General features: G+C 43.0%; 1 protein-coding gene across 1 annotated transcript in view; it reads left to right on the top strand.

The window, feature by feature from the left end:
- The window catches only part of PTGFRN (prostaglandin F2 receptor inhibitor), an 86,129-nt gene extending 75,519 nt beyond the window's left edge, over window positions 1-10,610 (top strand). Inside the window, exons 7-9 of the mRNA XM_029578365.1 lie at window positions 168-275; window positions 7,250-7,555; window positions 9,659-10,610. Coding sequence (XP_029434225.1) covers window positions 168-275; window positions 7,250-7,555; window positions 9,659-9,828 — 584 coding nt within the window. The 3' untranslated portion in view covers window positions 9,829-10,610. The remainder of the gene's footprint in view (window positions 1-167; window positions 276-7,249; window positions 7,556-9,658) is intronic.
- Window positions 10,611-14,150: the final 3,540 nt, after the last annotated feature.

Genomic DNA, 14,150 nt, shown 5'->3' with positions numbered 1-14,150 from the left:
TTTTTTTCTTGGCCTTATCTGGGGGCATCGTGCAAGCAAGCAGTTGGCAGAAAAATGTATGAGCTGGGTGGAGGGGGGGGGGGGGGGTGTGGGGAGGAGGGCTCAGTAACTTTCACTGTAACCGTGTCCTGATTGTAACGGGATTGCACCATCTTTTCCCATCCTAGGCCCAGTGTTTAATGTGACAGTGCATTCGGACAGCCCAGCGGTTTACCAGGGTGAGAGGGTGGAGTTGCTCTGCATCGTTTCCATCGATGGACCGGCTCTCGATCCAGGTATCCTGCCCCTCCCCCACTCCCCCTTTTTTTTTTTCTTTTTGTTAGGGTAAGGTGGAAAGGCTGCCTGGTGCTTCGATACCCTACGGTTGACTGCGATGCTCTTGCCACTCTTCCCTAAAACCAGAGGTAACTGCAGTGCATGTATCCACGGGACTCTGCAGCGGGGGAGATTTGTCAGGTGGTTTCAATGACTGTGAGCGGTTTTCCAAGGAAAATCTTTGTGGCTTGTTCTTAAAGAGGTGTTTTTTTGTTGAGGGTAAATGATTACTGCCAAGCACCTGACATATGAGATCTCCGTAGGTTAGTCTTCTGCGTCCTTCTGAATGCGCATAGTTGCATAGTGCCAATTTGTTTTCCATCGTTTTTATGAGTCTGGCGTTTCATGTTTGGATTTGTTAGTGCAGTGCATTCCTTTTTTTTATTCCCCAAATCATACTGACAGGTTTCTGAAGAGCAGCTTAAATAAAATTAGATCATTTTCTTTGAAATGTTATGGAAGCCTTTAAGTGTTTCCTGGGGGCTGCTTCTTCCTTTCCCTTTCCTGGCAAGAGCTGAATTATGCCTTATGCCATGAATTATTGAGCAGAGATGATTTCTCGACCCTTCTCCCCCCCCCCCCCCCCTCCCAGAGGATGAGCCTGAGAAACCGACCACCCGTGATTCAGACTGGGCTGACACAGCTGCTGCAGCTCAAGTTCTTTAATTTATTTTTATTTTTTTCCCCAGGATTTAAAAAAAAAAAAAAAAAAAAAAATGGGGATATGGGTTACCTCACTTTCATGGCTGTCAAGCCTGAAATAGATTGGTAAAGCAGCCCGGTGCTTTCCTCCTATACCCTGCAATGAGCCCAACCACCCGAGGCCCGGTTCTCGCGCTGGCCACATTGATGCGTAGTGAGAGAGGAGGGTAATTTATTTGTAGGAGCTGCTGGGCCACTGGTGGGGTGCACCCGTCCCTGCCAGATGCGGCAGTGCCCATTCTGCGAACGCACGGTGCGAGGTCCCAGAACAGGTTGCACTGAGAAGAGTTCCCTGCAAGCTGGAAAATGGTCTCGGATTGCTTGCGGCCGTTAGAAACGTTGGAAAGGTGTCGTTCTCTTCTTTTTTTTTTTTTCTGAATTTGTCATTCATATTCTCCGCTTGGGTACTTGTAACTGGATTGCTCAAGACTGCCCAAATGCCTCAAAGTTAATGTGGTCGTTTCCACAGCAGCTGCAATTTAGGGGATTTTTCTCTTCAGCCTTGCTCCTCCTGGTGTGTAAAGGTTTGGCTCCATTTTTCTGGTGCTGACACGTGTGCCTGAGCCTGGCAGCTTTGCCTCTCGACAGCTGCTTTCTTCTGTATAACATCTCAAATCAAACATTTATTTATTCTTGGAATTTCCACTTTTATTTTTGCAAATTTTTTTTTAAATGTATTTGCAGCCCCTATTTTATTTATTTATTTATTTGTTTATTTATTTATTTATTTATTTAAAATAACTACTACTGTGCCCTGCCCCAAACTTTGGAGGGAGTGAGCTGTAAGTAATTTTAGTTGTAGGAGAAAGAATTAAAACAATAACCATAGAACAGAAAACAACCGACAGAAGACAAATCCCGAGAAAGGAGCCCCGATGTTAAATAGGAACATCTTCAGGGCCTTTCTGAACTCTTCACAGCCTTCAGTAATGCATAACTGCACAAGCAGTGAAGTTCCACATGTGGGGCCAGAGATGGAAAAGGCTCTTTCTCTTGTTGAATCGAGTCTGGCAAACCTGTGGGAAGAAATCTCCAAGAGTTTCTGGCCAGATGACCGGAGGGGGCGGCTGGGTGTCTACCTTTTAAGTCTCGCATTTATCCAAGGGGAAGCGTGATGCTGTAACAGATTATGAATTATCGAAGCTATAAGCGTCACGCATGCGTTCGTTTTTAGGGAGAGCTCTTGCCAGCCCCCCACCCAGTGCATGATGGGTTCTGCACTCAGTTTGATGAGGTCACACGGCCTTTGAGTTGATTGCGTTGTCGTCGACCTCTTTTCCATGGCTCGTGATTTATAAGAGGCTTGGTGTGGGTAGCAGCGACTGAGGACTGCTGGGAAATATCAGGGTTTCTCGGCTCTGCAGACTATTTCCCTTCCCAGCAGGCAGCTCCTGTCATCCACTCCCATAACTTCAGCGTTTTCTATATCGCTTACGGTACCTAAACCATTAGCAATGGCTGTGCGCACTCTCCCCGCTGTGCCTCCTCCAACTCGAAGCACTGTGACGACATCACCTGCAACGCACTCTGGGAAACTGAGATGGCCAGTTGCCCCCTCAGTGTTACATTTTTATCATACATGTCATCAAAAAATTATCATGTACCGGTAATTAGTTTTTAGTTAGTTGTATTTGGTAAAATTACTTTTTTCCATTTAAGAACCAAAGTGATGTACAATTATACCAAGGGTAATTGGTAGCATCAATAAAAATAAGCAAAATAGCAACAATTAAAATATACAATAGAAATTAAATACAATTAAAAAATAATCATAATTGTCATGGCAACACAAAACAAATCAGACTGGCCAGGCACTAAAAAAAATAAATAAAACAAAACCATATTAAGATGATGACAGCCAATCAGAAACAGTTCTAGCAATAGAACCAAGCATCATAAGCTTTGCCGAAAAGTTACATAAGAACATAAGAAAATGCCATACTGGGTCAGACCAAGGGTCCATCAAGCCCAGCATCCTGTTTCCAACAGTGGCCAATCCAGGTCATAAGAACCTGGCAAGTACCCAAAAACTAAGTCTATTCCATGTTACCATTGCTAATGGCAGTGGCTATTCTCTAAGTGAACTTAATAGCAGGTAATGGACTTCTCCTCCAAGAACTTATCCAATCCTTTTTTAAACACAGCTATACTAACTGCACTAACCACATCCCCTGGTAACAAATTCCAGAGTTTAATTGTGCGTTGAGTAAAAAAGAACTTTCTCCGATTAGTTTTAAATGTGCCCCATGCTAACTTCATGGAGTGCCCCCTAGTCTTTCTACTATCCGAAAGAGTAAATAACCGATTCACATCTACCCGTTCTAGACCTCTCATGATTTTAAACACCTCTATCATATCCCCCCTCAGTCGTCTCTTCTCCAAGCTGAAAAGTCCTAACCTCTTTAGTCTTTCCCTTCCCTTCGCTTCCCTTCCTAAATTTACTGTAATCTTTCTCAAGCCGCAATGCAAAATGGGGCTAAAAAAGCGAAGGATCTCTCTCGCACTCTCACTTGCTCTCTCTCGCGCTCTCGTTTTTTCAAATCTTATATCTTTATGAGAAGGAATTTTGAAAAACTCTGCTGAGACGAGCACAGGCTACGAGAAAGGGTGTAAAAACCCAGTAGTTTGACAAGCTAAGGCGGCACGCCAATTTGAAAGGCTCTGAAAGCAAGACAACCTCCTTTTAAATTGGACTGGCAAAGAGATGGGCAGCCAATGAAGACTCGGCAATGGTGGAGTTATAAGGTCCTATTTCTTTTCTCAAAAATGAAGTTTGCCGCTGTGTTCGGCACTAATTGAAGTCAACAAACCACACGTAAAGAAAGACAGTGATATATAGTATCTAATTGATTTATTACCAAAGAGTGAATTACAGTTTTTAAATCGACAATGCCCAAAAATGGTCTTAGATGCTAAATACAGCATAAAAAGAAATAGGAAGGAATTCTGAAGTAATTTTGACACTTGTGCTTCAGACGTGAGCTGGGAGTCAATTTTGACTCCTAGAGTGGTGATAACAGTTTTTGAGTTGAAGCTGAGAGCCTGCAGTACAAAGGGATGGAAACTCAAAAGTTATCTCTGCTTTATTAGCAAATCAGCCTCTGCTTTTTCACAATTTAGCTTGAGCTTAGATGAATAAAGCCAATTGGCCACTTCAGTAAGGCAATTATTAAATCTTGTCATACAGTCGTGAGATTTAGGGCCTATGGATGCAATTACCTGAACATCATCCGCATACAAATAACATATAAAACCTAAACTCTGAATAAAAGTAGCCAGATGGGACATATAAAGATTAAGCAGAGCAGGAGAGTGAATAGACCCTTGTGGGATACCACAAGAAAAATGCTGAGATTTGAGAGGATGGAGGAGTTCCAGTCAGCATAATATGACCTGTTAGCTAGGAAAGACACAAACCAATTAAATGAAGATCCCCCCCCCCCCCCCCCCCCCCCCCCCTCAGTCCCAGATCAATCAAGCTTTTGATCAGCAGACTTGTGATCAACAGTATGAAAAGCTGCGCTTATATCTGAGAGAACCTTGAGCCAAGCCCCGATTTTAGACATAGGCAACTGTCTCCGGAGCCACATGTTCATAGGCGCTAGAGTGCTGCCGCTGCTCCTGTGCTTCTATCCGGGCCTGCCTTCGAGTTGCGGAGGTGCCCCACCTCCAGCACTAGCAGCGATGAAACTCTAAAAGGAAAATCCAGCCGGGGCCTCCTGCTGCCGGTGGTGCTCATGAGGCCCTGCAGTAGCTCCTGCCCCTCCTACGGATTTCTAAGGTAACAGGAAGCCCGTGTGGGAGGAGGGGAGCAGGCTGCCGCAGGGGCCTCGAGAGTGTGACCGTTGGCAAGAGGGCCCCACGCTGGATTTTCTTTGTAGAGTTGCATCGCTGGTGACTCTCTGCAGTTGGCACAGTGGAAAAAATTCCCCCTCAGCTGGGTGAAATGCTGCCTTCTGCTTACAGGCATGGTCGAGCCTATGCAATGCTGTTAATGGACGAGGCTGGACCTTGGCTTTTAATGAACCAGCAATTCACAGCCATCACAAGGGGAAGCAGGAAATATTGTAGCTTGCTGTCCTCTGTGCAAAACTCATGGATTAGCTATGCTTACAAGTTCACTGGCTGGTCCAAGATTAAAGTTGGAATTGAGGATAGGGAATTATTTTTATTAGAGATCAGTACAAGTGCAGGGCAGCAAATGAACAGCCTGATTCAAATAAGGCTTTTCTCCCATCTGTGTCTATGGGAAAATATCTTGATGAATCAGGCCATAAATAGCTTCTGAACAGTCAATGACTAAAGAACTTAAAACCCAAGTGTTTACTGTTGCCCAATTAAAATGGAGACCCTAAAGGTGGAATGACCCGCCTAAGGTCAAAAGACAGTCAGTTGGAGAGTCCAGACTAGAACTAGTACACCAGTCAGCACCAGTGCTGGTTTTATTGCATGAAAGATGACTGAATGCCTGTTCCTTAGACATGAAATGAATCTGATTTATAATTTGCAAACATAACCTACCACATCACTAGTATTTCATTATCCCTTGAGCTGTAGGTGTTGGCCATTAACAATTAAAACACATGCAATAAAGCTGTACTATTAAATAAAATTAATGGCCAAGTATTTGTGTCAGCTTGCATAAATGTTTGTTTTGTTTATGTCACATAATGTTTGGGTTCTTATTTGCTTTGATTGAAAGGTATCTAGGGAAGTCCAGGCTGGGTCTAAAATCCAGGTTAATTTACTTATTCTGAAAATATGGCCAGTTCAAAAGTCTGGAAGCCCAACTTTAAGAAACCCTGGTGCAGATCAGCTTGGTTTTCCTTGTACTTATTAGGATTGAGATGCAGTAACAGACCTGTTAAGGGATTACAGGAAGGGACTAATGTCAGGATTACAATGCCTTTAAAATGTTCTATGGGGTCCCAGCACTGGAGCAGCAGAGGATGATAAGAATCAGGATTGTTATAGTGGAATGACGTGTCTGAACTTTGCCTAACCCTTAACTCATGATTATTATTTATTTATTTCTGCTTAATTAAATGTTAAAACTCCAGGCAAAGCAAAAAACAAAAAGGGGACAACCTTATGTCGTGGAAGGATTTTATTGTTGAATTTTATTATCTAGAGCCCGACTCTGGCCGAGTTTCGCCAATTAAGGCTGCATCAGGGGCTCAAGTTGCTTCAGATGGTTACATAACTACATAAACAATCTTTCATGTAGTAAGAAAGTAGCAATCAAAAATCCTTAGTCTTATAGGCGACTCACACTGCTTCGAAGAACGAAGTGTGTTAGTCTAGGTATTCAGTTGTCTATGTCCCATGTTTGAAAATATGACCAACATGCCTACTTGTAAACCGTTGCGACAGTATTTAACTTAGCAACGATATAGAAAAGTTTTTTTTTTAAATAACAGAAATTTTCTATTCCCCAAATCAAATCGCCAAAACAGTGTTTTGTTTTGGTTTTTAACATTGTTTTGGCGCCTATAAGACTAAGGATTTTTGATTGCTACTTTCTTACTACATGAAAGATTGTTTATGTAGTTATGTAACCATCTGAAGCAACTTGAGCCCCTGATGCAGCCTTAATTGGCGAAACTCGGCCGGAGTCGGGCTCTAGATAATAAAATTCAACAATAAAATCCTTCCACGACATAAGGTTGTCCCCTTGTTGTTTTTTGCCTTGGCTACGTGGGACTGCCTTCCGATTTGTTTCATTAAAACTCTAGGCAATGCAGAGCATTAAAGACAATTTCCAACAATCCAATAAAAGTTAAACAAAATTTATATATGTATAAACATAATACAACTAACATTTGAATAACTAAAAACAAAAAAATAATTTGTTTTTATTCTGAGTATAAATAACTAAATATATACAAAAACTATAGCACTCATACACAGACTTCTCAGCCATATGACTTAGAACATCAAGAAGATGCAACATTAGTATTTCTCTAACCCTAAGAAAATGCCTGCTTTTAACACTTCAACAAAACATTTTTCCATCCGGAGTGCAGATGGAAGAGAGTTCCATAAAAATGGAGCTGCACAAGTAAATGTGTGTGCTCTAGGATGGTACCTAGCCCTAGGAGAGGGTAGGCATAAGCATCTCTGCATTGATTAGCAAACGTCAACCAAAGATGCCGGCTAGCGAAAGGTACAGCAGGAGGTGGTAATAGTGGAGTATTGTATACGTTTAGCTTTATTGATCTGTTTAATGCAGACGACATGGCTTTCGATGTCTCCTGGTATGTCACGCGCTCCTTTCTCATGGACGGAGCTCCTGTCTTCCTGGCTTCCCTCGATCGGATGGCGATTGTGACCCAGGCGAGCAGGAATGGGAGCAGCGACGTGGGGGTGGAGAGGATCAGCTCCATGGAGTTCCGACTCAGAGTGTACGGCTGCGAGGACCAGGACTTCGGGAACCACTTCTGTTCCGTGACTCCCTGGGTCAGATCCTCCTCTGACACCTGGCAGAAACAGCTGGACATAACCTCCAGGCCCATCTTTGTGACGGTGAAAGTGAATTGTAAGTAGATGCGGAAGTTTATGTAATTTTTGTAACTTATCTTTCTGTTAAGGAAAACTTTCCCTAAAAGGGATACAGTGCTGTGACACCTGATGGGGGTGGAAGCAGAATCGAGGGGGGGGGGGGGTGTTCCCCCCTCGGGGCATAATGTAGTCCATCAGACAGAAGAGCCCGAGAAATAAAACCTGGAAAATATCCAGTCTCCATCAAATATGTACCTTGCAAATTTTTATTACTTTGTTTTTATTTCTTTGTTCCTGTTTTAATGATGTGCGGGCACCTGGGAACCTATTGTTCAATTCTTTTATGTAACAAGAAGTGAGGCGTTTCGGCGCAGGCAGCAGAACTGCCGAGAGCCCTATAACAAGAAATCAATATTATATTACAGATTTATTCTCTTTTCTCCGTTGGAACCCACGATGGCGACGTGGGGTGGGAGGAAGACTAGGGTTCCTGTGCTTTCTTGGTCCAAGCACGGGAAAGCAATGGGATCTCAGCCTCTGTGTACTGAGAATGTTTTTGACCTGGTGCCAGTGTGTGTTTGGGCTTTTTTCACGTTACTACCCAAACCTGCCTGTTTTTCTTTGATTGGGTATAGGGAGTCATTTTTGGGCTTAAAAGAGGTTGCTGCTGTTTGGCTTGTTTTGTTTGTTTGTTTTTTTTTAAATTCTGAATCTCATGTTCTTGTAGCTTATAAAGTTCTTGAAAGGTTGCAGTTAGTGAGAAAGCTTAGCCCTTTTTTTACATCATGCAGTCTTTAAAACCGTTATGCTTTTGATCTTAGTACTGAGTTATTGTAATGGGCTCTATGTGGGCCTCCCAGAGGGTAATCCATTCACAGAAAGAGTGGTGGATGCATGGAATACCCTTCTGGAAGAGGTAAAGAAGACATGGACAGTAACGGAATTCAAAGGGGCATGGGCTAAACACAAAGGATTCCTAGTGGTTAAATGACGGAGATGATGAAAAGGGTAACCCGTGTTGACTGGGGCAAGCCGCACAGAGCAACAATTACCCTAAGAATTAAAAAAAAAAAAATGTTGGGCAAACTGGATGGACCACTTGGGCCTTTTTCTGCCGACATTTACTATGTTACTCTACATTTGCAGACTCCTGATAATCTAGAATGTGGAGGTCCAGGGCGACTTCACTACTGCGCCTACTTTGTTGGTTGCTAATTAGTGTTAGGTGAAATTTAAGCTATTGACTCATACATTTATAGTCTTGCAAGGTAATGGGCCCACTTATCTATCAAATAGGTTGGCTTGGTATCAACCCATGTGAGACCTTAGATTGAGCTAAGCTGTCCTTCCATGTGTATCGCCTTCAAAGAAGACCCCTGTAATACCCACTTGAGAGCTAGGGCTTTCTCTGTTACTACCCATGATCTATGCAATATCCTCCTCTTAGATTAGAATAATCTGAATTATATGAGGGGTTTTTTTTTGTTTGTTTGTTTTTTTTAGAAAAACTGCATGGCTCTTCCCTGATGTTTAATTACTCTTGATTGTGTCTGTATTCAATATTTAAATCTTACTTTTTTGCATTTATTTTTATTTTTGGAATGGAGATGAGTGGTGCCATGTTGGCATATTTGTTTCCTTTTTTACTTTTGGCTGTCTGGGGAGTTGAAATGTTCTGGATGGGGAGGATTGGTGTTCTACAATGATCTAGTGGGTGTTTTTGACTAGCTTGGTTATCTGTGAATTGAGTGGTGGTGACTGGTGCTTTTCTGAGCCTATAGTAAGCTCTGGTTGGTGGACGTGGTACTTCCACTGTTTTTAGTTGTTTGTCAGTTTTAATATTGTACTGTTATATTATAGAAGTATACTGTCCTTTGTATTTTTATATGTGTAAATGTACAATATTATATAATTTTATAATTTTGTAGGTACACTGGTGTGAGTGGTTTTTATTAAAAAGATCGGGGAAATGGTTAAGTGTGAATGAATAAAATTAAATGTAAGATCTTCTAGAAAATTCCTGCTGTTATAAACATTGTTTATTTTATGTTTGTTTTTTTTCTTTATTTTAAAGGGAGCTAGGAATGTTTACTGATAAGATGGTAATACCTCTTTTCTGCTTCCTTTTTTCCTCTTCTAGTATGGAATGCATTCAAGTTCCCGCTTTTGGTAGGGATTGGGCTGGCCATAGCTGTGGGTCTCTTGTCCTGCCTCATTGGCTACTGCAGCACATGTTTTTGCCGCAAGAAGCATCCGGTGCAGGAGACAAGGCGAGAACGACGCCGTCTAATGCCAATGGAGATGGACTGAACCCAACAGAGCGCAGAAGTACAGTCACAAGACGGGAGGAGGAAAAGACGTGCTACCGAGGGTGGGAAACCAGGCAGATCCAGCCTGCGACGTTAGAAATCCACCCCTTACCCCCAGAAAGGATAAAAAGAAATCTCTACGGATCTCAGAAAAAGGGGGGTGGGGTCGCCCTCAATCTTCACTTGATGTGCTAAAATTTGAGATGACAGACAGTGTTGGGTGAAGCACAAACTATTCACTTCGGCCGGACATTCTAATAGAATTTTTTAAAATTAATTTTAGCCTATGGTTTTGAGCACAGTTGGGTCTTTGTGTGTTTGCTGGAGGCTGGCTTCTTGCCTCTTATATAGAACTGCTTGCAAGGGATGGGACTGAGACATGAGAAGGGGAGGAAGAGCGATTTGCTCACGTGAGGCAGGATTGTGTGACTGAGATGTTTCCGTATCTTGGAGGGAATGCATGGAAGGTGGTGGCCATCTCTGTTCCCTGGCATGCCACGGGGCCAAGGTTCAGCACAAAGCGGGGGAACCCTGCCCATCCATGAAGAGTTTGCCATGGCATAGCTTGCTGACTGGCATGGCCCGAACATGGAGGGGGGTCATGGTGCTGGGTACAGCAGCAGTGTTCAAATGCCCTTAGGCATGACCTTCCCAGGATTCTGACTCACCCTATCCATGATATACTGCCCTCCACTCGATTCATTGTAATAGTCCAGGTTCATTAAAGGGACTTGAGTGGTTGACTATGTTCAATAAAGATTGGCCTACTTTTTTTTTTTTTTTTTTTAAGAAAGTCCCCCAAGTTACAAATGGAAGCTAACGTAGTGTAACAGCTGGAAGTGAATGAGTAAAATCTGTTTGTGAACGCACTAACGTGACAGGTTACGGTGCAGCCTGTTTTATGCAGACACAATCCTCGTGCCACTGGCTGGTCATGGGATGCTGCCAGCCCCATCCTGTGTAGCCACATCACGTAAGCCCTTCAGAATATTTCGTGTCCTGTTTTTTCAGCGTGGTAGGTCGGGGAGGATTTGTTCTATAAGGTCTCACCCACCCTCAATCTTTGCTCCACTTCTGCAGTCCCACTTTCTCCTGGGCAAAATGTATTCCTGGGTTACAGGGGCAGTGGTTAAACTGTGAACAGTACAGTTCAAGGTTTCCCTTATTTTGTGGTCCTCCTCTCCCCCCCCCCCCCCTCCACACACACACACACAAATTTCCTGTTGCTATGTGCCACTAACATTTCCATTTTTTTAATGATAGATGGTGTCGTGTATGGGGGAGAGGGGGATAGTTTGGGCACAGCATCTGCACTGCATAACGTTGTTCTCCCTGAGATAGGGTTTGGAAACCAGAATTGGTTTTGGTATCAAATTCCTGCAAAGGAAACTAGATAGAATCAAAATATTAAGAGTAAAATAAGAGACAGAGAGAGGAGCGATTTCCTTCTTTTGAACAGGAGAGAAAAGTTCACTTAAAAATCCCTCCAGTCTATTCAGGAAATTGCTCTTTTTCTGGGCTTGGCCAGGGGAGCTCTGATGACTCTCATGTGCCACGCGAGAAAATCCCACCCAAGCAGTCGCACCTGTGACCAGAAATAGACCTTATGGCATTTTGTACACTTGAAAGTCAGAAATACAGAAATGTGTGCTTTTAAGCTGTTAATTTGATTAAAACGAAGACACTCGGTATGTGTAAGCACAATATTCTAAAACTTTTTCTATTGCCTTCGTTCAAGAAGGTATGTGGTGGTGGTGGTGGTGGTGGTGGTCGGGGGGAATCTTTGCTCAATTAGGCAACAGCTCCCAAGTTTTGGGCCTATGGCAGAAATCGATCATGATTTTAGGGTCTAATTTGCAGAACACTGGGAGGATCCTATCTTTTGCAATGTCCTTAAAAAAAAAATGCACAAAATTCATTCTTATTGTCGGGACATTGCATATCACTTCAGTGTTGTTTTAATGTCAGACATCTTCATGACCCGTCTTAGGGGTAAATTTAGGGGTAAGTTTTAAAAGGCATGGGCGTCCTTGTTTGCGCAGTTCCCAGCAAGTGCACATGTTATAAAATTGGCTACCTGCGCGCTTGTGCGTGTGAGAGCCGATTCGTTTCCGCAAAGGGGGGGTGAATTTTGTTTGAAGTGTGCGGCGACACGATCGGGCCTTCCCCAGTTCCCTACCCCCCCCCCCCCTTAGCTACCCTTCCTCCTTTTTCCCTTCTACGCCCTGACCCCTACAATCTACCTAACTTACCCTATTTTTTCTTTTTTTGTTTTTGTTTTCAAACTTACCTCCTCGACGGAGCAGCAGTAAGTTCCGCACGCCGGCTGTCCCGGTCGGTTCCCGCCCCTCCCGTTTTTACCAACCCAGCTCTTCCATGCGTATCGGGAGATACTGGCATGGGCTGGGCCGCACTCGCGCCGAGCGCGTTTTCAAAGCAGCCCGGCCACACGCGTATCCCGGTTTTTGCGTGCGCCAGGGAATTAAAATTAGGCTGCACGTGTATGTTCCCTTTTTTTTTGTTGTTGTTGTTGTTGTTTTAAAGAAGACAGAACTTTTACGCACAAGGTTCAGACATGGGTGCCACTGTTACCCAGCATGCCTTGCATGGCTTGGAACATTTCCAAGAGTCTCTTGTGGCTTGGACAAGCAAGCAATCTTTTTTTCTTTTTGGGGTAGGGGAGGCAGATGGAAAAGTTAGTAGAAAACACGGCAGTAATTTAGAATCCCTGATCATTTGGGAATCGTTTAATGGTTTCTTTTGTTTGTTTGTTTGTTTTTTTTAAGACCTTAGGTATCTTAGCACAATTAAGCTATTTGTTATAGTAGCTTGCAAGCAAGAAGGCAGTTTAAGAATATTGTGGAAGTTTTGTATATTGAAGCCAAGGATATTACAGACCTGTGTATTACTGTGAACAATAAACACCATAATACAAGCTAAATAACTAGCGCCATCTCTTCAGAATGCTGTGATTCCATCCAGGGATTCTGCGGAGCTTGTTGGCCATGAAGACAAGGGCTGGCTGGCACAACCTGGTATGCAGTGATTACAGGCTTTTCAAGAAGTTGCTAGCTTTTAAATCTTTTTTTTTTTTTTAAATTTGTGGATTTAAACACATTTATTTTCTTTCAATGGGTTTTCTCACTTCCAACTTAAGCCACCAGTGCTTGGGCGTTAGTTCTGTCCTGGCTGTAGTTCCCATCTTTTCACAGTGGAACGTGTGGTGGCTTTCATTGCTTCCTGATCATAGCAATGGCGTGACTGTAGTTGCCTTATGTTAAACAATTTTTTTTTTTTTTTTAAATCCCCTGGTATCATTTTAATTGCAATTGACTGATTGATCAGGGTTGCCCAACTGGCTCCATTTTTTTCAGGACAGGTTTTTCCAGTCCCAGTTTTACTCCACTGCCTGTATGGACATGTAGTGTGTCTCTTGATTTCCCCAAGAAAAGCAAGACTACAGGCTCAAACAGGCAGTGGGGTAAAATCAGGACTAAATCTGTCTCTTCTGAAAATCTGGAGCCAGCTGGTAACCCTTCCACTGATACCATCTCAGTGCTTCAGAAGGGTTTAGATTGGTCTGGATTGCCAAGGGACAGTCCATACCTATGCTGCCATTCTGGGTCCTTCCTGCCAGCTCATAAAAAAGGGGGAAAAATCCTATAGTACAATGCATTTGAACTGTTGATAATTTGTACACTGTCACAAAATATGTATGCTGTAAAGTGTTCAAAGTTCTTAAAGACATGAATAACCTTGTAATAACAAGTGTTATCCTTTTTAAAAAAAAAAAAAAAAAAAAAGTTGTTTGTTTTTTTTTTTTTTACTCTTCCTTGTGTGGTTGGTTGATCTTGAAATGATAAACATCCCTGGCTTTTTCAGTGTCCGAAGTACCTGCAGAAACGTTTTTAGGGGTAACACCACTCGCCAGCAAGGACATGGTTATGTTTTTTGTGAGGCTTGAATGAAAACCCTCAGAGCATTAGAGGCCTCCCCTATTTGGTTTTCATTCTTGGTCTGGGTCAGAATCACCTGGTCTGGCTTTGCCTTCCGAGTCCCGACTACTTCATCAATCATTCCATAGCACAGGCTCCAGAACGCTGCATAGGGAGCCTTCTATAACTGACCCAGGAAGTGCTCTGGCACAGCCTTTAGGGACTGGTAAAGCTGAGTATCCGTGCAGTTGGCACAGCAGCAGCACTAATGCTGCTAGATTTATATTAAACTGCTCCTCTAATCTGAAGTTACTTTGTAAAAACGAGACCTGTGGGGCTCCTGGCTCTGTGACTTCCAAGTTATATTGGCTTAATCAACTATTTTGTG

The sequence above is a fragment of the Rhinatrema bivittatum genome, chromosome 15, assembly GCF_901001135.1.
Source record: "Rhinatrema bivittatum chromosome 15, aRhiBiv1.1, whole genome shotgun sequence".
NCBI classification, from domain to species: Eukaryota; Metazoa; Chordata; class Amphibia; order Gymnophiona; family Rhinatrematidae; genus Rhinatrema; species Rhinatrema bivittatum.
This window is presented reverse-complemented; position numbering and strand designations above follow the sequence as displayed.